General features: G+C 45.7%; 1 protein-coding gene across 3 annotated transcripts; it reads right to left on the minus strand.

Moving 5' to 3' along the window:
- Positions 1–1544: 1544 nt before the first annotated feature.
- Positions 1545–20489, minus strand: LOC132407669 (general transcription factor II-I repeat domain-containing protein 2-like). 3 transcript variants are annotated; one of them, XM_059994502.1, is made up of 4 exons: positions 20085–20489; positions 12222–12400; positions 7440–8208; positions 1545–2820 (listed from the first exon to the last, which is right to left on the minus strand). In XM_059994502.1, exons 2-3 carry the CDS (start codon positions 12264–12266, stop codon positions 7444–7446), a joined length of 810 nt encoding a protein of 269 aa, XP_059850485.1. In that variant the 5' UTR covers positions 12267–12400; positions 20085–20489; the 3' UTR covers positions 1545–2820; positions 7440–7443. The 3 variants fall into 3 exon arrangements, 2 of the variants coding, with proteins under 2 accessions (XP_059850485.1, XP_059850487.1); XM_059994504.1 differs by lacking the exon at positions 20085–20489 and having other exon boundaries at positions 12222–12824; XR_009516556.1 differs by lacking the exons at positions 7440–8208; positions 12222–12400.
- Between the last annotated feature and the right edge of the window lie 209 nt (positions 20490–20698).

Consider the following 20698-nt stretch of genomic DNA (forward strand, 5'->3'; position numbering starts at 1 on the left):
CCATCACTGTATTACTGTCATAGAGTCATTGAGCAATGGGGCACAAATGCTGTCCCTTCATCCTAACCAGTCCATGCCAACCACAATGCACACCCAACTCCTCTCAATTTCCTGCCAACATCCTTCCAAGCCCCATGCCTCGAAGTACCTATCCAACTGCCTCTTAAATGACATCATTGTAACTGTCTTCACCACTTTGTCTGGCAGCTCCTTCCATATACTCACCTTCCTCTGGTTGCCCCTCAAGTCCCTTTTAATTCTTTCCCCTCTCACCCTAAACTTATGCCCCTTAGTCTTGGACTCCTCTACTTTGAGGAAAAGACTGTTACCATCCATTTCATCAGTGCTTCTCTTAATCTTAAACACTGCTATAAGTTTGCCCCTCATTCTCTCATGCTCCAAGGAATAAGGACCTAGCCTGTCTAACCTCTCCCTATAACCCAGGCCCTCTGGTCTTGGAAACATCTCCATAAATCTTTTCTGTACTCTTTCTAGTCTAACCATGTCTTTCTTAGAAAAGGGTGACCATAGGCCCCAACTCTTCTACTCAATGCCTTGACTGTTGAAGGCCGATACGCTAAATGCCTTTTTCACACCCCTTCTACTTAACGACGCCACTTTCAATGAACTATGCATTTCATCCCTGGGTCCCTCTGTTCTAATACACATTTGTGTGCCCTACCATTCCTAGTCCTATACTGGTTTGACTTTCTAAAATGCATCACCTCACACTTACCTGTATTGAAATCTATTCGCCATTCCTCGGCCCACTTCCCTAACTGATCAAGGTCCTCCTGTAATCTACGATTACCTCATCACTATCGACAACACCTAATTTGTGCTTCAGCAGACTTGCTGGTCAAACCTTGTGCAGTTACATCCAAATAATTTATACCGTATAAATAACATCCAAATCATTCTTGTATAAATAACAAAACACGGGCTTCAATCTCTCAACCTCTGTTGTCTGTTTCCTATATTCAAGCTAATTTTGAATCCACCTAACTAGCTCCCCCTGGAATTCATGAGAACTAATCTTTCAGACCAGCCTGCCATGCAGGACCTAGTTGAAGGCCTTACTAAAGCCTAAATAAACAATGTCCACTGCCCTACCTTAACTTACCCTAGTTGTATCTTCAATGAACAACAGGCTGGTTTGCCTGCTATCGGTGGTGGAGAAGTTCATGGAGGGAATTCTGAGGGACAGAATCTAAGGCACGTGGATAGACACTAGGAGTTTGGAGTTGCATTAGGAGTTGTCTGCGTGGCTTTGTGCGTGGAAAATGTGGTTTGTGAAACATGACCTCCACGAACTCATGCTCACTCCTCCTCACCAGATTTTGTCTATCCAAATGCAGATCAATCTTGTTTCCTCAGAATTCCCTCCAGTAACTTCCCCACTACTAACATCAGGCTGACCAGCTCCTTGGGTTGTCCTCACTATGCTTCTTAAATAACGAAGTGACACTGACAACCTTCCAGTCTTCAAGAACTTCACCAGAATCAGAATCAGGTTTAATGTCACCAGCAAATGTCGTGAAATCTGTTGGCTTTGCGACAGCAGTACAATGCAATACATGATATTATAGAAATAAAAAGGGAATTACAGTTTTTATATATATAATAGTTAAATTAAATAGGTAGTGGAAGAATAGAAACAAAAAACGTAGTGGTAGTGAGGTAGTGTTCATTGGTTCAATGTTGATGCACCATCAGTAACTCTCAGAGATGGGAGGCGAACGATAGGCTTTTATTAGCAACAAAACAGAGCATGGCATCTCGGAGACTGAGGGGGGAGCAGTTCCTCCAACCGTCTTTATCCAGGGGTCTGTGGGAGGAGCCACAGGAGCAGTCAGCAGAGGGGCATGTCCAGACAGGTATACATAGTTTACCACAAATGTCCATTCAGAAATCCTTTGGCAGAGGGGGAGAAACTGTTCCTGAATCCTTGAGTGTGTGTCTTCAGATTCCTGAACCTCCTTCATGATAGTAGCAATGAGGAGAGGGCATGTCCTGGGTGATGGGGGCCCATAATGATGAACGTCACCTTTTGAGGCATTGCTGTATGACTATGTCCTGGAACTACAGAGACTAGTGCCCATGATGGAGCTGACTAGGTTTACAACTCTGCAGCTTTTTTCCAATCTTGAGCTTAGGGTCCACACCCCCACACCTCCCCCACCACACCAGACGGTGTTGTAGCCAGTTAGAATGCTCTCCATGATACAAATGCAAAAATTAGCAAGTGTCTTTGGTAACATACCAAATTTCCTCAAACTCCTAATGAAACAGTGTGATATCGTGCCTTCCCTGTAACTGCATCAATATGTTGGGTCCAGTTTAGATTGTCAGAGATATTGGCTCTCAGGAACTTGAAATTGCTGACTTTTTCTACTTCTGAGGACTGGTCTGCGTTTCTTCGTCTTACCCGTTTTGAAGTCTACAATCAGTCCTTTGGTCTTACCAATACTAAGTGCAAGGTTGTTGCTGTGACACCACTCAACCAGCTGATACAACTCGCTCCTGTGTATCGTCTCATCACCACCTGAGATTCTGCAACAATGGTTGTATCTTCAGCTAATTTATAGATGGCATTGACTGCACCTAGCCACACAGTCTGAGAGAGTACTGCAGTGGGCTAAGCACACACCCCTGAGGTGCGCCATTGTTGATTGTCAGTTATTGACTCGATCAGCAACACTAAACTGCTATCATTCTGGAGCTGCTCCTTACCAGGGCCACTCTGCCACTCTGAAGACGCTGATGAGATGCAGTCAGCAGGTACAGCAGGCACACAATCTGGGGCCGTCTATTGTTCCTCTGTAAAAGATAACATTGAGTGCAATGTAATGGTATTACAGGAGTGTTGCAGAGTACAATTGGGTTGTATTCTTATCTCTGTTGATATCCTATTAACAGAGAACGTCAATATTTGTCATGCTGGACAGTAAATTAGCTCCTTATTCACTGTAACTGATTAACACAAGTGGTTATCAGGCTCAGTGAATGACGTCATTGACAGTTTCACAGAAACCGATCAAGGACAATTCATCATGAGAAAGTGAGGCCATGGGTAGTTCTGTTAATGAATGATCTGATGTTTCAATCTCTGAGGTTCAACACCACCTGAAATATCTCTCGTGGAGGTATCCAGTGAAAACACAGATGGTTTCCAACTTCTTCACGCAGGCCAGCATTACAACTGCCACTGCACATCTGCAGCAACAAGTCATCGACAAACCACAAGAACATCCTGACTCAGGCAAGCACACAAGATAAATAATGTGGCCTTTTACAGTGGTCAAGCGTAACTCTTGAGCCCTTGCTGTGCCGTGTAGCAACTTAGCATTTTTTGAAACAGAGGGAGAGGCCAGGAAATCTTTCAAGCTATTCACAGATATCAAAGCTAATTGAAACCTTGCCTCTAGATACCCAACTCAACACATATCACAAATTGAGCAACCGTGTTAGGCTTGGACCCGTATCCCCTCCTGGAATACCTCCAGGCACCTGCTACCCTTCACATGAGAAGGGTCTGCTATCGTTACCACTGAAAACTTCAATCCTCTCCCCGTTCTGGGCTCACCAGCAACAGGCATCACATCCTCTGCACTTTGTGAAGATCGGTGTGGATTTCTGAGTGTGGGACACTCAGTGATAGGGTCGGAATCAAGCTTACCGTCACCGACATAAATCACAGAATTTGTTGCTTGCTGGCAGCAGTACACCGCAAGACATTAAAACTTGAAAAATTACCAAAAGAAATTAAATAAATATAGCAAAAGAGGGATCATGAGGTTCATGGGTTTATGGACTGCTCAGAAGTCTGATGGCCCTGTAAAACGCGTACACGACACGTTTGTGTGACAGCAGAGAGTGCCAAATGCACAACAGTCTCAGAATGAGAGGGAAGGGCACGTGACTTAGGACACCTGGTGAGTGTTGTGAGAATACATTATTGTGGCCTGATTGCTTGGGGCAATGTCTTCAAGGTGCTGCGCCAGAGTCAAGGGTTCTGACCAGCTGCTGTGTAGAGAGGGGACGGGCACCTGGGTCTGGGAGAACGGACGGTGTGTGGGGAGAGGAGTCGGCGAGAATGGGGGTAAGAGTAAGTGAGTGTTGGGCAGTGGTGGTGCATCTGGGGGTAGAGGGCAGTGCATCTGAGTGTCAGGGGCGGTGAGTGTGGGTAGCCAACAGTGAGTGTAGGTGTAGTGTGCAGTGAATATGGTGGGGGGTGACCAGTGACTGTGAGGGGGGGGTGCTGAGGGGGTGAGGGACAGTGTGTGTGCCAGGAGGGGTGGTGTGTGTGGAGAGTGAGGAGGCAGTGTGTGGGATGAGTGATGAGTATGGGGGGGGCAGTGAATATGTGGAGGAAAGTGAGGAGTGAATGTCGAGGGTACAGGACAGGGTGGAGATTGCGGTGGGGACGGGGTGGCGAGTATAACAGTGAGGAGCACTGAGTATGGGGCAGAAGGGCAAAGTGTGGGGACAACAGGGCAGTGAACATGGAGAAGGGAGAGAGTTATTATGTGGGCCACGGAAGGGGGAAGGGGGTCTCCCCGATGCATGAAACACATCCACTGAGACAGACGGCATAGAACATTGAAATCTACAGCACATTACAGGCCCTTCGGTCCATAATGTTGTTCCAACCATGTAGCCTACTCCAGATACTACCTGGAATTTCCCTATTGCGTAGCCCTCTATTTTTCTAAGCTCCATGTACCTATCTGAGCGTCACTTTAAAGACCCTATTGTATCCGCCTCTACCACTATCACTGGCAGTGCATTCCATGCACCCACCACTCTCTGTGTGAAAAACTTACCCATGACAATCCCCTTGAACCTACTTCCAAGCACCCTAAAATTATGCCCCCTCTTGTTGGTCATTTCAGTCCTGGGAAAAAGCCTCTGACTATCCACATGATCAATGCCTCTCGTCATCTTATACACCTCTGTCAGGTCACCTCTCATCCTCCGTCTGTCACTCCAAGGAGAGAAGGTCAAGTTCACTTAATCTATTCTCATAAGGCATGCTTTCCAATCCAGGCAATATCCTTGTAAATCTCCTCTGCGTTCTCTCAATAGTACCCACATTCCTTCTTTAGTGAGGTGACCAGAACTGAACACAGTACTCCAAGTGGGGTCTAACTAAGATCTTATATAGCTGTTACATAACCTCACGGCTCTTGAACTCAATCCCATGGTTGATAAAGGCCAACGTATCATACATCTTCTTAACAACACTGTCAGCTCTGTGTCCCATGGACACAGACCCCAAGATTTCGCTAATCTTCCACACTGCCAAGAATCTTACCATTAATATTATATTCTGTCTTCAAATTTGACCTACAGAAATGAACCACTTCACACTTATCTGGGTTGAAGTCCATCTGCCACTTATCAGCCCAGTTCAGCATCCTATCAATGTCCCGCTGTAACCTCTGACAGCCCTCCACACTATCCACAACACCCCCAACCTTTGTGTCATCAGCAAATTTACTAACCCACCCTTCTACTTGTTCATCCAGGTCATTTATAAAAATCACAAAGAGGAGGGGTCCCAGAACAGAACCCTGCAGAACAACACTGTTCACCAACCTCCATGCAGAATACGAATCATCTACAACCACCCTTTGCCTTCTGTGGGCAAGCCAATTCTGGATCCACAAAGCAAGGTCTCCTTGGATCCCAAGCCTCCTTACTTTCTGAAGGAGCCTTGCATGGGGAACCTTGCCAAATGCCTTGCTGGAATCCACATACACTACATCTACTGCTCTACCTTCATCAATGTGTTTTGTTACATCCTCAAAGAATTCAATCAGGTTCCTAAGGCACAACTCACCCTTGACAAAGCCATGCTGATTATCCCTAATCAGATTATGTCTCTCCAAATGCTCATAAATCCTGCCTCTCGGGATCTTCTCCAACATCCTGCCCACCACTGAAGTCAGACTCACCGCTCTATAATTTCCTGGGTTATCTATATCCCCCTTCTTGAACAAGGGCACATTTGCAACCTTCCAACCCTATTGATGATGCAAAGATCATCATCAGAGGCTCAGCAATTTCCTCCCTCACTTCCCACAGTAGCCTGGGGTATACAGTATCTCCTCCAGTCCTGGTAACTTATCTAACTTAGTATCTTTCAAAAGACTCCAGCACATCCTTTTTCTTAATATCTATTCACTCATGCATTTCAGTCCACTGTAAGTCATCCCCACAATTGCCAAAGTCCTTTTCACTGGTGAATACTGAAGTGGAGTATTAATTAAGTACCTCCACTACCTCCTCCGACTCCATGCATGTTTCCACTATCATTTCTGATTGGTCCCATCCTCATACAGCTCATCCTTTTACTCTTCACACATTTGTAGAATGCTTTGGGTCTTCCTTAATCCTGCTTGCCACGGCCTTCTCATGGCTCCTTCTAGCTCTCCTACTTTCATTCTTGAGCTCCTTCCTAGCACCCTTGTAATTTTCTAGAGCTCTAATAGTACCTAGTTTCTTGAACCTTCTGTAAATATTTTTCTTAACCAGCTTTCCTACATCCTTTGTACACCATGGTTCTTTTACCCTACCTCATTGGAACATACCTATGCAGAAAGCCATGCAGATGTTCCCTGAACATTTGCCACATTTCTGCCATGCATTTCCCTGAGAACATCTGCTCCCAATTTATGTTTCCAACTTCCTGCCTAATAGCATAATATTTCCCCCTACCCTAATTAAATGTTTTCCCAAATTATCTGCTCCTATCCCTCTCGAGTGTTATGGTAAAGGAGATAGAGTTGTGGTCGCTACCTCTTAAAAAGGTCTCCCATTGAGAGATCTGACACCTGACCAGGTTCATTTCCCAATACCAGATCAAGTACAGTCTCTCCTCCAGTTGGCTTATCTACACATTGTGTCAGGAAATCTTCCTGAACACACTGAACAAACTTGATCCTATCTAAACCCCCTTCCTCTAGGGCAGGGGTCAGCAACCTTTACCACTGAAAGAGCCACTTGGACCCGTTTCCCACAGAAAAGAAAACACTGGGAGCCGCAAAACCCGTTTGACATTTAAAATGAAATAACACTGCATACAACGTTTTTTTTGCCTTTATGCTATGTATAAACAAACTATAATGTGTTGCATTTATGAAATTGATGAACTCCTGCAGAGAAAATGAAATTACATTTCTGCATGCAACAAAAACATTTTGAACTCCGAAAAAAAGACGTTGGGTTGAAAGTTACTTTTAAGTAAAATATTCAATGTCTATTTGAGTCCTTCTTGTATTTATGAAAAACGCCGAACTTAAATTTTCCGCCAGCAGCAAACCAAAAATAACGTCAGCCAGCTGTCATCCTGAAAAATGAAAGGACTATTTCACTGAACAATGAAAAAATATGAATATAAGTAAAATAATAGGCAATTAAAATATTTATCATACTTGGTTAATGGGATTTCTGCTCCTGGACCTCAGCGCACAGCGTCTGCACATCAGGGCTGTATGATGTCACCTTCATCTTTACACAGGATCGCAAGCTGTCATCTGTGAGGTTTTCAATATCACTCCATTTGTGTTTCTGAGCAAGAACGGCCTTCTGACGGGCAACATCTTCAAGGTCTGCTGTCAAGCGTCTAAACTTGGACACCCATATGTCTTTGTCGGCTATGTCGGCCAGTTCCATCTCAAGATCAGGTTGACTCACACCTGCCAATGCAGTCGTATTCAGTAGGGAAGGATCGATGCTTAAGGGAGTGACCGGGAAGGATAATGTGTTTTTTTCCTCTCTGAACTCACAGAAGCGTTTCCCAAACGATGTTTGCATTGCGATGATTGCAGAATGTAAATACTCCGAAATTATCATGTCGTGACCTTGTTTGAACTCTCTCAAATTGGGGAAGTGAGACAAAGTGCCTTTCTGTAAATCTCTGGCAAGCACTGTCAACTTGCGCTCGAATGCCAAAACATCCTCCAACATGTGCAGGGCTGTACGTCCTTTCCCCTGAAGAGCTGTGTTCAGCGTGTTCAGGTGCGCTGTCATGTCTACCATGAAGTGTAGCTTTTCCAGCCACTCTGGCTGTTCCAGCTCAGGAAAGGTGAGCCCTTTGCTGCCCAGGAAAGTTTTCACTTCTTCCAGACACGCGACAAAGCGTTTCAGCACCTTCCGTCTGGACAGCCAGCGATAAAAACACGTTGTAGCGGTGTCAGTAAACTGCAGTCAAAGATAGCTTTATTCGAACTAAACAGCCTTGCTTTTCAGCTTCCCTCAACCCAGCCCCCATGGACGCAGATGCTGCAAAAGACGCGTACTCACAAACCCCCGTAGGCTATCTCCCTTAGCCGGAATGCTGGCTAATTGTGAGCCGTTTCGGATGTGGCAGGAAATGTGTCGCTACACTTCGGTTGTACAAGATCACCATAATTACATTTCAAAAGCTAACAAACTAACATAAAATACATTTTAATTAAATACTGACCAATTATTTCCCAAAGCCACAGGGAGCCGCAGCACAGAGGTGAAAGAGCCACAAATGGCTCGGGAGCCGCAGGTTGCCGACCCCCGCTCTAGGGAGATGCCAGTCAATGTTAGGAAAATTAAAATCACCCATCACAACAACCCTATTAGTATTGCACCATTCAAGAATCCGTCTCCCTACCTGCTCCTCGATGTCTCTATTACTATTGGGAGTCTATAAAAAAACACCCAGTAGAGTTATTGCCCCCTTCCTGTTTCTGAGTTCCACCCACAATGACTCAGTAGACAATCCCTCCATGATCTCCTCCTTTTTTGCAGCTGTGGTACTTTCACTGATTAGCAATGCCACTGCCCACTTCGTTTGCTTCCCTCTCCATCCTTTTTGAAACATCAAAAGCCCTACACACTCAGCAGCCATTTCTGCCCAAGACATCCAAGTCTCTGTAATGGCCACAACACCATTGTTCCACGTATTCATCTACACTCTAAATTCATCCGCCTTGCTATGATACTCCTTGCATTAAACCATCTGGCTGAGAGCATCTTTGCTCTATCAGCTGCTTATCCTTCCTCACAAACTTGCTACGAGCTGTCTCTATTGTGTGCCAACTGCCCCATCCTCTGCCTCTTCACTTTGGTTCTCACCCCCCTGCAAATCTAGTTTAAACTCTCCCCAGCAGCATTAGCAAACCTCCCTCCCAGGATATTGGTTACCCCCCCCATTCAGGTGCAACCCATCCCACTTGTACAGGTCACCCCTTCTCCAGAAAAGTTCCAATGATCCAAGAACTTGAAACCTTGTCCCCTGAACGATTTCCTCAGCCACTCATTCATCTGCGCTATCTTCCTGTTCTGACCTTCCCTAGCTCATGACGCTGGGAGTAATCCAGAGATTACCACCTTGGAGGTCCTGCTCTTCAGCCTCCTTCCTAACTCCCTAACTTTACTGCCAGGACCTCTACCCCTTTCCTGGCTGTCTGAAGTCTGATGACCATCGGTGGCGAGGGAGCCTGTGACTCTGTAGACTCTGCACAGTTGTCTTTGGGCCATGGAATGAGATTAAGCAACTGGAAGGTTGGGTGCAGCAATGGAATTTAGTTCTGACCAATGCCTTTTAACTTGATGCCTTTTAGGTCACTTAAGGCTGGAACACACAATAAGTATGAAGGTACGGTAGAACTTGGGGTACAAGTCCATAGATCACTGAAAATCAATGGAGTGGTGAAGAGTGTGTGTGGGAGTCTTCCTGCCCTGGCTGGGGGCAGAGAGTTTAACAATGTAATACCACTTTATAAAGCATTGTTGATGCCACATTAGTGGTATGCAGTTCTAATCACTAGCCTGCAGGAAAGGCGCGTGTGTGCTTGGGAAGGTGCAGGGGAGGTTCTGCACAATGCTGTCTGGGATGGAGTGTTTCAGATGTAAAGGGAGATTGCAGAGATCAGAATCCTTTCCCCAGGGTGGGGCATCAAATATAAGAGGATGTGGATCTAAGGTGAGAGGATTCAACAGGATGTGATGGAATTTCTCCACCTCGAGGATAGGTAAGGTCTGGAACACACTGCGTGAGGAGGTGGTCAAGGCAGATACTCTCACTACACTGCAGAAAGAGTAAAATTCCAAAGCAGACAGAGAAGAGTGGTGGAGGACAACTGGTTGGGTCAGGTGTCCAGAAAGAAATGGAGACCTTTGAGGCCTTCCTGGGGGAGGATGGAGGTGTACAGGGACTGGACATCCATAGTAAAAATAAGTGTGGATAAATGAGAAAGGGATAGATGAGTGCAACAGTCAGCACAGGGGTGGTGGACCGAAGGGCCTGTTTCGTGCTGTATGATTCCATCACTCCAGGATTACTTTGGCCTCGAATGCAATACGTAAAGATCCACACTCAAGTTCAAGTTTAATTGTCATTCAATCATACATGTATATGGCCAAATGAAACAGCGTTCCTCCGGGGCATATATAGCACATATATAAGATAGGTGCAAACATAATCACACCAAAAAAAAATATAGCCCAAGTCATGTCCTGCAGATTGATGGTGTATGATGTTACCAGCAAAAACAGTCTGCAGACGAATGCAATCAAGCAACACACACAAAATGCTGGAGGAACTCAGCAGGCCAGGCAGCATCTCTGTAAAAGAGTGCAGTAGACATTTCCAGCTGAGACCCTTCATCAGGACTGGAGAAAAAGAAGATGAGGGGTCAGATTTAGAAAGTGGGGGGAGGGAAGGAAGAAACACAAGGTGATAAGTGAAACCGGGAGGAGGGGAGGGGTGAAGTAAAGAGCTGGGAAGTTGGTTGGTGGAAGAGGTACAGGGCTGGGAAGGGGAATCTAATAGGAGAGGACAGAAGGCCATGGAAGGGAGAAGAGGGGGAGGAGCACCAGAGGGAGGCGATGGGCAGGCAAGGTGAGAGAGGGAATGGGGAATGCTGAATGGGAGGGTGGGCAATACCAGAGGTTTGAGAAATCAATGTTCGTGCCATCAGGTTGGAGGCTACCCAGACAGAAAATAAGGTGTTAATCTTCCAACCTGAGTGTGGCCTCAGCATGACAGTGGAGGAGGCCATGGATTGACATGTTGGAATGGGAAGTGGAACGGACAAGGGAGTTGCATAGGGAGTGATCCCTGCAGAATGAAGAAAGTGGGATGGGAGGAGAGAAAGATGTGCTTGGTGGTTGGATCCTGCTGGAGATGGCGGAAGTTACGGAGAATTATGTGCTGGATGTGGAGGCTAGTGGGGTGGTAAGTGAGAACAAGAGGAACCCTATCTTCGATGGGGCGAGGGCAGACATGCGCAAAATGGAGCTGAGGGCAGCATTGGTGGTGGAGAAAGGGAAGCCCCTTTCTTTGAAAAAGGAGGACATCTCCTTAGTTCTAGAATGAAAAGCCTCATCCTGAGAGTAGATGCGGCAGAGTCAGAAGAACTGAGAGAAGGGGATGACATTTTTACATGTAATAGGTTGGAAGAGGTATGGTCCAGGTAGCTGTGAGAGTCAGTGGATTTATAATAGACAACAGTAGATAAGCTGTCTCCAGATACAGGTACAAAGGGAGATCGAGAAAGGTGGGGAGGTGTTAGAAATGGAGCAGGTAAATTTGAGGGCAGGGTGGAAGTTGGAGGCAAAGTTGATGAAGTCAACAAGCTCCGTATGGGTGCAGTTGTCAATGTGGTGTAGGTAAAGTTGGGGAGAGGTACCAGTGTAGGCTTAGAACATAGACTGTTCTATGTAGCCAAAAAACAGGTAGGCATAGATGGGACCCATGTGAGTGCCCACGGCTACACCTTTTGTTTGAAGGAAGTGGGAGGAGCCGTAGGAAAGTGAGGACCAGTTCCACCAGACAGAGGAGAGTGGTGGAGGGGAACTGGTTGGGTCAGGTGTCCAGAAAGAAATGGAGACCTTTGAGGCCTTCCTGGGGGAGGATGGAGGTGTACAGGGACTGGACATCCATAGTAAAAATAAGATGAATGGAGCCAGGGACTTGAAATCATTGAAAAGATCAAGCTTGTCTTTCACCAGTCGAACACTGGAGGCAACACCAATGGGAGGGGCCATCGCCCAACCCAGCACAGACGATACACCTCACTGCCTCCAGTATCTCCTCTCCTGGGCAGCTCTGCCGCATGTGAGCCTCGTCCACACTACAACAAGGACCACGCACCTCCCCCACCATTGCTTTTGCCAGTGATCCAGTGAACGGGTCTTGCAGTATTCGATATTACCAAAGTCCAATAGGGTCTTACAATTAAAGGAAAACATCCAAAATAATCGCTCATCAGACTGCACATCGTTTCCACACACTGACTCCAACTTCTGTAGCAGGCAGCAACGTGGTCCGGACTAGGTCCAGCTTCTCCGCTATTGAGCAACTCGCTGATGGGGTTAACCTGTGGATCTTGGTGTCCTTAATATCCAGCAGTGCCTTGCAATCATAAAAAAAGATATTTAAAAATGACAATTACACCTTTGGTTGAATCCAGAGAGGCCAATGCCTTTGAGCACGCTACCATCTTACCTGATGGTTTAAGAACACGGTAGCCTCTTTCCCTCTACCATCAGATTTATGAATGGTCCATGAAGCTGTGATCACTACTTCACTAGTTTGTTTTTGCACTAGTTATTCTTTATATTATTATAATATAAACTTGTAATAATTTATTGTCTTGTACAATACTGCTGTCACAAAGCACCAATCTTTATGATGTACAGTATGTCAGTGATAATACACGGTTTTGATTTTGAAACTGAGGTAGGTGTTGAGTAGGAACCCAAGCCAGGAAAACCATAGGTAAGTCTGGGTAGCCTGCAGCCTGGTGGCATGAACATTGAATTCTCCCATTTCCGGTAATTCCCTCCCCCTCCCCCTCCCCCTTCCCCTATCCCAGGTCACTTTCTGCTTCTTTATCTCTACAGTTCTTTCATGCTTATCCCCTCCCCCTCCCCTCTTTACCTTTCCTCTGATTGGTTTTCCACCTGGCGCCTCTAGGCCCTACCCCCTCCCCTATCTCTATTACTGGGCTTCGGCCCTCTCTTCCCCCCGCTTTCCTGATGAAGGGTCTCAGCCCGAAACGTTGGCTACTCTTTTCTCAGGGATGCTGCCTGGCCTGCTGAGTTCTTCCAGTGTTGTGTACGTATTCTTTGATCCACAGCATCTGCAGTTGTATTTTTTGTGCATAGGCAAGTCTGGTCTCAGTCCTTAAGGAGAAGGTGCAGAAAAGGTTTATGGGATGTTTGCTGGGTCAAAGCGTTTGGTACATGAAGTAGTTAAGCAGTCTGGACCTGTATTCACTGGAGGACACAAGCACTGGAGGAACTTAGCGGGTCAGGTAGAATCTTTGGAGAGAAACTGACGGTCGAAATTCAGGTTTAGGTCCTTCATCGGGACCGAGAGAGGAGACAATCAGTGGGGGTGAAACGGAGCCAGCAAAGGACGGGTGGATCGAGGTGAGGGAAGTTAAGGCACATGGGGGAGCGAAGGTCGGGAATGGCAGCAGGGGTGGGAAGAGACGGGTGCAGGTGAAGTGACAGGGCTGAAGATGGTGGAATCTGATTGGAAGGAAGGTGGAGCATGGAAGCAATTGACAGCGGTGGGGAATTCGGATGGGAAAGGTGAGGGGAAAGAGACGCAGTGGGAGGAGTGTACGGGTGACGTGCAAATGAAGCAAGTGGAACAGGGGTAAGGAGCAGGAGGAACTGATAGACCAAGAGGAGGAAAAAGGGGAGCAAGTTACTGGAAAGTGGAGAATAATTGCTCCAATCCCAGCATCTGCAGTCTCTATATCTCTGTACCCTTGGGGTGGCGTGGTGGTGTAGTGGTTAGCACAACGCTTTACAGTATCAGCAACCCCAATTCATTTCCTGGTGCTGCCTACAAGGAGTCTGTACATTCTCCCTGTGCCCGTGTGGGTTTTCTCCGGGTTTTCCTGTTCCCTCTCACAGTCCAAAGATGTACCGGTTGGTAGGTTAACTGGTCATTGTAAACTGACCCATGATTAGGCGAGAATGAAATTGGGGGATTGCTGGGCACTGTGGCTCGAAGGTCCAGGAGGACCTATTCCACACTGTAACTCAATAAATAATTAAATCAGAGTTTGGAAGAACAAGAGATGGTATCAGTTTGAGGGAGGTTGAGAAGACAGATCTGAGGCAGAGCATTTTTCCACACAGGGTATCCATTAGCCCATGGTGTCAGAGCCACAATACAGGCATTGAGTTCCCACAACTGAGATTGAGGCGGGTGGGAAGGATGAAGCCCACCAGATGGTCAGGCAGGTGGAGAGCCCCCTTCAAGGTGACCAACACTGTTGGGATTCCACGGTTCACATCAAGAGCACCAAGCAGTAGATCCACAGCAGGTTCCTCCGGTACCTAATAAAGTGGCCATTGAGTGTATGCACATGGTCTTCTGCTGCTATAGCCCATCTACTTCAAAGTTTCGAGTTGTTGTGCGTTCAGCGACGCTCTTCTGCACACCACTGTTGTAACACATCATTATCTGAGCTACTGTCGCCTTCCTGTCTTCCTCATCATGGGAAACATCCTTTCCACATTTACTCTGTCTAGGCCTTTCAACATTCAGAAGGTTTCAATGAGATCCCCCCTCAACCTTCTAAATTCCAACAAATACAGACCCAGAGCTAGCAAATGTTCCTCATAAGATAACCCAGATTCATCCTTGTGAACCTCCTCTGAACCCTCTCCAATGCCAGCACATCTTGCCTTATATGAGGAGCCCAAAACTGTTCACAATACTCAACGTGAGACCTCACCAGTGCCTTATAAAGCCTCAGCATCACACCCTTGCTTTTGTACTCTAGACCTCTTGAAATTAATGCTAACATTGCATTTTTGCCACAAAACTGCAGCTCACTGGACTTTTTTTGTTTCTCGCATCATTCACTGTAACCTCTGTAATACATGAAAATCCCAGGAGATCAGCAGTTTCTGAGATACTCAAACTACCCCATCTGGCACCAACAATCATTCCATGGTCAAAGTCACTTAGATCACATTTCTCTCCCATTCTGATGTTTAGTCTGAACAACAACTGAATGTCTTGACCATGTCTACATGTTTTTATGCACTGAGCTGATGCCACTTGGTTGGCTGATTTGATATTTGCATTAACGATCAGGAGTACAGCCATACCTGATAAAGTGGCACAGAGCGTACCTATGTATCTAGGTGATTCAAGAGCTTGTCTCACTGCTGTCAGTGACTCTGCTTCCATCATCATTTCAGGCCGTATGTTCCAGGTACTCACCACTCTCTGGCTGAAGAAGGTCCCCTCTCATTCCCTCTAAATCTCTTTCCCCTTCCCCTAAGCATATGCCTCCTGGTTCTATTCAAAAAATTCCTGCAGACTACCCAATATATATCCCTCATAATTTTACATAACTTACTACTGTAGCCTCTTAACCTGCTCCAGACCCAGCCTGTCCTCATGACTAAAGCTCTCCATCCCAGGCATCATCCTGGAGAATCTCCTTTGCACCGCGTCCAGCACAACCACCACTTCCTACACCAGAGAGCATGAATTTCCTGCAGTCTGCACTATGACATGGATGAAACTTATCCAGTGTAGATTATGGGAAACCAGAACAAGAGCTTAACACATCAAAGAATATCTGTGAAGTCGAGAAGCAGACTGAATGTTTCAGTCCGTGATGCTTCACTGGATTTGCGAAAATGTGAAAACAGATGTACTTTACTTTGCCAGAAGGGTGGAGAGGGGCTAAGGGAACCCTGACATTCAATACAGGTCTGAGAAAAAAAAACACAACAGTGAATTGAAACAGAATGATCCAACAACACCTGCAGAGGAAGGCTAGTTACCTGGATGTTGAAGTTGTGAGTAGTTTCAAATTCTTGGGCATCAGCATTTTACAGGATCTGTCCTGGGCCCAACACATCAATGTAATTGTGACAAAGGAACACCAGCAGCTAGACTTCATTAGGAGTCTGAGGGGATTTGGTATGTCACTAAAGGCCCTAACAAATTTTTACCATGTGTCGGATCTTAAAAGACTGTATAGGGTTATAGATTCAACCAGCTCCATCCACCACACCACTCACCAAAGACATCTTCAAAAGGCAATGTCTCAAGAAAGCAGCATTCATCATTAAGGACCTTCACTACCTGGAACACGTCCTCTTCTCATTATTAACACCAGGGAGGAGGTACAGGGGCCTGAAAGCCCAGACGCAACATTTTAGGAGCACCTTTCCCTCTGCCTTCACATTTCTGAACAGTTCATGAACATTTCACAGCACATGTCAATAATAAACTTGGTTCTAAAGTAGCCATTGGATGTGTAAGACGTCTCAGTGGAAAACTAAATGTTATCTCGAATTCCTGAGGTTTCTTGTTGAGATTTTTAGAGTGGGAACAGGATGGAGAATATCTTTCCAACACAGAAGGATGATTCATGTCAATTCCAAGTGGAGCAGTCCCCCCTGCAGCTCATCCTCTCACACACACACAACCTCAACATCCCCCTTAATTCTACATGTCATTAACCCATCAATCTTCCAAGTTCCAGCGAATAAAATCCTACACTTTGCAACCTCTCCTTATATGTAACTCAGGCCTCCAAGACCAGGTAACATCGTGGTAAACCTTGTACAAAGTGACACAAAATACAGTACTGGTTAAGCCAAACTTGGCCAACTAATGCTAATGTCACACTCACATGCGTGAGCAGTGCTGGTAGCCACACTGTGCAGCTAAGCTAGAGAGGCCACAGAAAAGGTTTGCAAGAATGTTGCCTGAATTGTGGGGCTTGAGTTAGAAGGGGAAGTTGGACAGGCTGAGACTAGTTTCCTTGGAGTGAAGGAGAAGGAGACATGATCGAGGTCTACAAAATTATGAGAGGCATAGCTAAGGCAGATAACCAGAGTCCTGTTTCCTATTGCAGAGGAATGTCTAAAATTAGGTTCAATTAGGTTCAAAATTAGGTTTGCAGGGAATCTGAGGGGAAAGTTTTTCCAGAGTACTTGGTATCTGGAATGAGCTGTCAAAGGAGGTGGTGGAAGCAGGAACAGTAACAACATTTAAGAGGCATCTGGACAGATATTTGAATAAGCAGGATATAGAATTAATGCAGGCAAATGTGACTAGTATAGATAGACATGGTGACTGGCATAGACCCAGTGGGTTGAAGAGATTGTTTCTATGCTGATTATCTCAAAGGCATTTTAGCATGGAATGTCCCATCAGCAGAGATGGAGTGAAGTCCTTCTGGAGCTAGTTTGGTAAGAGGTGGAGCTGAGGTAGCTGTGGGAATCTTGGTCAACTGCCTATCCTCTGAGATGGAGGTGGTGTCCAGAATGGGGAAGGACACATCCGATATGTGCTATGTGAAAATGAGAGCAGGGAACTGTCAACAAAGAGGTTGAGTTCTGTAGCAGGGCCAGTACAACAATCAATGTAAGAGAGAATATGGGTAGTGGAGGGGTCCTGAGAATAACTGAATCAAGGACTTTTGTACATAATCCACAGAGACAGACACAGGGCATGCCCTTGCAAGTTCTTGTAGATACACCTTTAACTTGGAGAGAGCAGGTCAAGGTTTATCAATGAGCACAGCCTGGATGGAGAGTGGGTGGTAAAGAGGATGGTCAGGCTTTGGTTCAAGGAAGAAGTGGAGGTCCTCAGACAGTCATACTGTGGGTAGAGGTATAGGGAAACCTAATGTCCCAGCTGATGATGTCAATTTGAATGAGGGAAAGAAAATTCATAGGTGTCACAGAGCAACTGGATGGGGTTGGAGAGAGTGGGTGAGGAATTATCTGCAAACAAAAATACAGGCTGATCGATGAGTCATCACAGAAGCCTAGTTGATGGACGTTGGGGATGTAGAGAGGGTGCCAGATTGAAGAGTATGAGCTGGGAGGGAGATTGCCAGAGATGAACAAGTAGGTGACTGTCTCAGAGACACGGCCTGATATTCAGTGGTGGGTTCGTTGCCCAATGTAAGTGGTAAGAAGGCAACTGAGGTTTAACTTTCAGCCTTTCTGAGAAAGAGGCTAGCTCAACCCCATAGAACCGCATCATCTCAGCATTTCTGAGGATGCTGTCAGTGTCAACTCCCCACTATTCAGGATGTAAAGGATCACTGGGGACCCGAGTCACCCCAACCACAAACTGTTCCAGCTGCTACCATCTGGGAAACGGTACCGCAGCATAAAAGTCAAAACCAACAGGCTCCGGGACAGCTTTTTCCACCAGGCCATCAGATTGATTCATTCACACTGATAGAATTGTATTTCTAGGTTATATTGACTGTTCTGTTGTACATACTATTTATTACAACTGACTATAAATTGCACATTGCACATTTAGACGGAGACGTGATGTAAAGATTTTTACTCCTCATGTATGTGAAGTATGGAAGAAATAAAGTCAATTCAATTCATTGACACCATGCTGGGTATTCAGAGGACTTAGGCTGGACTGAATGAGGCAGTTCGTAAACCAAAGGACTGTAGGTGTAGTCTGGAGCTTCAGTGGTCACTCTAAACTTCCAAACTCACCCAACATTTCTCTAACATCACCTCAATGATCAGCACCTCATCGTCCTTCCGGGACCACCATGGGTGACCAACAGTTTCCCTTCCCTCAACAAATGTTGGATATTTCCCTTTCATTTTATTTTTCTGTTTTTCTCTTCTGTGTCTAACAGCTGGAGCACAAAGTAACAGTTGCCATGGCAACATCCCCCCCCCCCCACCTCCTGCGGCTTAAAGCCGACCTGTTTTCGCACAGTTGATGAAGGGTTACTGAACTGTAACTTTGACCATTTTCCTCTCCACGTGTGCTGCCTGATCTGAGTCGCTCCATAAATTTCTGCCTTTGTAACAAATGCCAGCCTGCTGATGACCCAAAACCAAATGGGAAAGAGAACTCTCGGGAGAACTAACAGTGCCAAAGGATATCATCGGCTGGGCTGGCAAGACTATAACATAGTTATTGAGAGGCTTGTCTTGTGGGGAAAACAGCAAAAGATAATACTTTTAAAAAGTTGGAAAACAGTAATGTCCAGATTATCCTTGATGATGAACCTGAGAATTAACCTTCTGATACAGGAGGTACACCTACTCAATTTGTGGCACCACAGAGGTGTACCAGATAGTGTGACGCTATGACAGCTCAGGGCGTTGGAGTTCAAAGTTCAATTCTGATGCCCTCCATTAGCAAGTTTGTATTTCCCTTCTTGTGTGCTCGTGGGTTTCCTCCCACAGTCCAAAACTTACCAGTTATAGGTTAATTGGTCACTGTAAGTTGTCTTGTGATGAGACTAGGGTTAAATCAGTGGCACGGCTCAAAGTGCCAGTAGGGCTTGTTCCAAGTCTTTATACAAAAGTCCCTATCCTTGGGTTAACATGATAATTGGAAGGCAGGTGATACATTTACAAACAGCAATTGAACTGGGTTTTGTGAAAACAGATCTGGGGTACTGTGTCCTTTGGAAGTAAGGGTTTTTTTAAGCACAGTGCGGCTGTGTTCATCCACAATGACAAGTGCTTATCTCATGTTGTGACCATGTGAGTGTGTGTGCCAGGTTGTACACATGCATGTGTAATTGTGTGCGTGTGTGTGACACAGAGAGACATACATGACTATCACAGACCCACCACATTCAGCAAGTATGAGGAATTTTCAAATGGCATGTGATGTGGTGCCACATACACACTCTCTACAGGAGATAAGGGTGCTGAGGTTCAAGGTAACATACTATGGAATGAAGATTGGTTAACAGAGAGGAAACCATAGGTCATTTTCAAGCTGGGCAGGTACAATCAGAGTCAGCACCATTCACAGTCTGTTTCAACGACTGGATGAAGGGACTGAACACAATGTAAAACACTTACTGATGGAACCAAAATGAAAGGGAAACTAAGTTATGAGAATAACAACCAGACAAGCAGTGAGTAGGTCAGACACACCTCTAAGAGATTTGCCCTCAGTCTCCTGCTGTCTATAACTCAGTCCCCTGAGACCCAGCAACATCCTCAAATCTGGTCTGCACTCTTTCCAGCTTAATGGCATCACTCTTTTGGCAAGGGGACCAAAACAGAACACAATATTCCAAATGTGGTCTCACCTATGTCTTGCAACGTAACATCCTAAATTCTATACTCAATGCCCTGACTGATGAAGCCCATCGTGCCACAAGCCTTCTTCACAGCCATGTCTATGTGCGATGCCACCTTCAGGAAACCACTCTGAAGTCTCTCTGTTCTCCAACTCTTCTCAAGCCTCACTGTTCACTGTGAAGGTCCACCTTCATTTATGTTCCCAAAGTGCAACACCCTGTTCTTCTCCTAGTTAAACTCCGTTTGCCATTCTTCAGCTGACCTAGTCAGCCCGTCACAACCGGAGATACTGGTTGCTTGTGCAGGTGGACGGCTGAAAGGAGGTGGCAATCACACACATGAAAATGCACACATTCCGGCCAATTAAGAGCTTTGTTGGAATTGTATGTAACTCTCTTCATTTTGCCTCTGTCTTGTCAAGTCCTGATCGAAGCACAATGACGACAATGTTCCCTACTTACCTTAGTCCACATTCCAGGAAAGAGGATTAATGATTTAGCCAATGTTAAAGGAGCGATATTAATTTAGCACTAGGTTACTGCTTTCGAATGGTAGTGACAGTATTAGTTTGTAATTAGTTTGAGAGTTTTTAGTTAACGGCTGTTAGCCTACAGTTTCTTAT

Source organism: Hypanus sabinus, chromosome 18, assembly GCF_030144855.1.
Source record: "Hypanus sabinus isolate sHypSab1 chromosome 18, sHypSab1.hap1, whole genome shotgun sequence".
Lineage (NCBI taxonomy): Eukaryota > Metazoa > Chordata > Chondrichthyes > Myliobatiformes > Dasyatidae > Hypanus > Hypanus sabinus.